General features: G+C 52.9%; 1 protein-coding gene across 1 annotated transcript in view; it reads right to left on the bottom strand.

Annotated features, from left to right (window-relative positions):
• Window positions 1–420, bottom strand: part of LOC119593655 (amidophosphoribosyltransferase-like) — an 11,670-nt gene that overhangs the window by 3,063 nt on the left and 8,187 nt on the right. The window contains exon 6 of the mRNA XM_037942605.1: window positions 134–408. Coding sequence (XP_037798533.1) covers window positions 134–408 — 275 coding nt within the window. The remainder of the gene's footprint in view (window positions 1–133; window positions 409–420) is intronic.

The raw sequence follows: 420 nt of genomic DNA, 5'->3' as shown, positions 1-420 counted from the left end.
ATCAGGAATACGCCATCACAAGACGATATAAAAGAAAAGCATCTTTTAATACATCTCTTACATTGTCAACTCACTAAAATTCTAATCCACATTTTCCTGCAATAACCACAATAAACTCTTCCACACACTTTACCTTTCTTATCAGAGAGGCAGACGAGGCGCCCAATGCACAGCGGCCTGTTACCAAAGGGGTCCCTCACCCCGTACACCTTATCCTCGTGCATGAGGGCGAGAGAATAGGCCGTGGGCGTGGCTTCCATGAGGTGCCTTATCCGAGCCCCCCAATCGGGTCCGTCCTTCTCCCCGCGAGGTGGCGTGAGGGACAGCATCTGCGTGATCAGTTCGGAGTCGGATCTCGTCGAGAGCCCCACGCCCCGCTCGAGGACCTGGTGGTAAGAATGAGGGATCCTGAGAGCGCGT

The sequence above is a fragment of the Penaeus monodon genome, chromosome 32 (assembly GCF_015228065.2).
Source record: "Penaeus monodon isolate SGIC_2016 chromosome 32, NSTDA_Pmon_1, whole genome shotgun sequence".
Taxonomy (NCBI): Eukaryota; Metazoa; Arthropoda; class Malacostraca; order Decapoda; family Penaeidae; genus Penaeus; species Penaeus monodon.
This window is presented reverse-complemented; position numbering and strand designations above follow the sequence as displayed.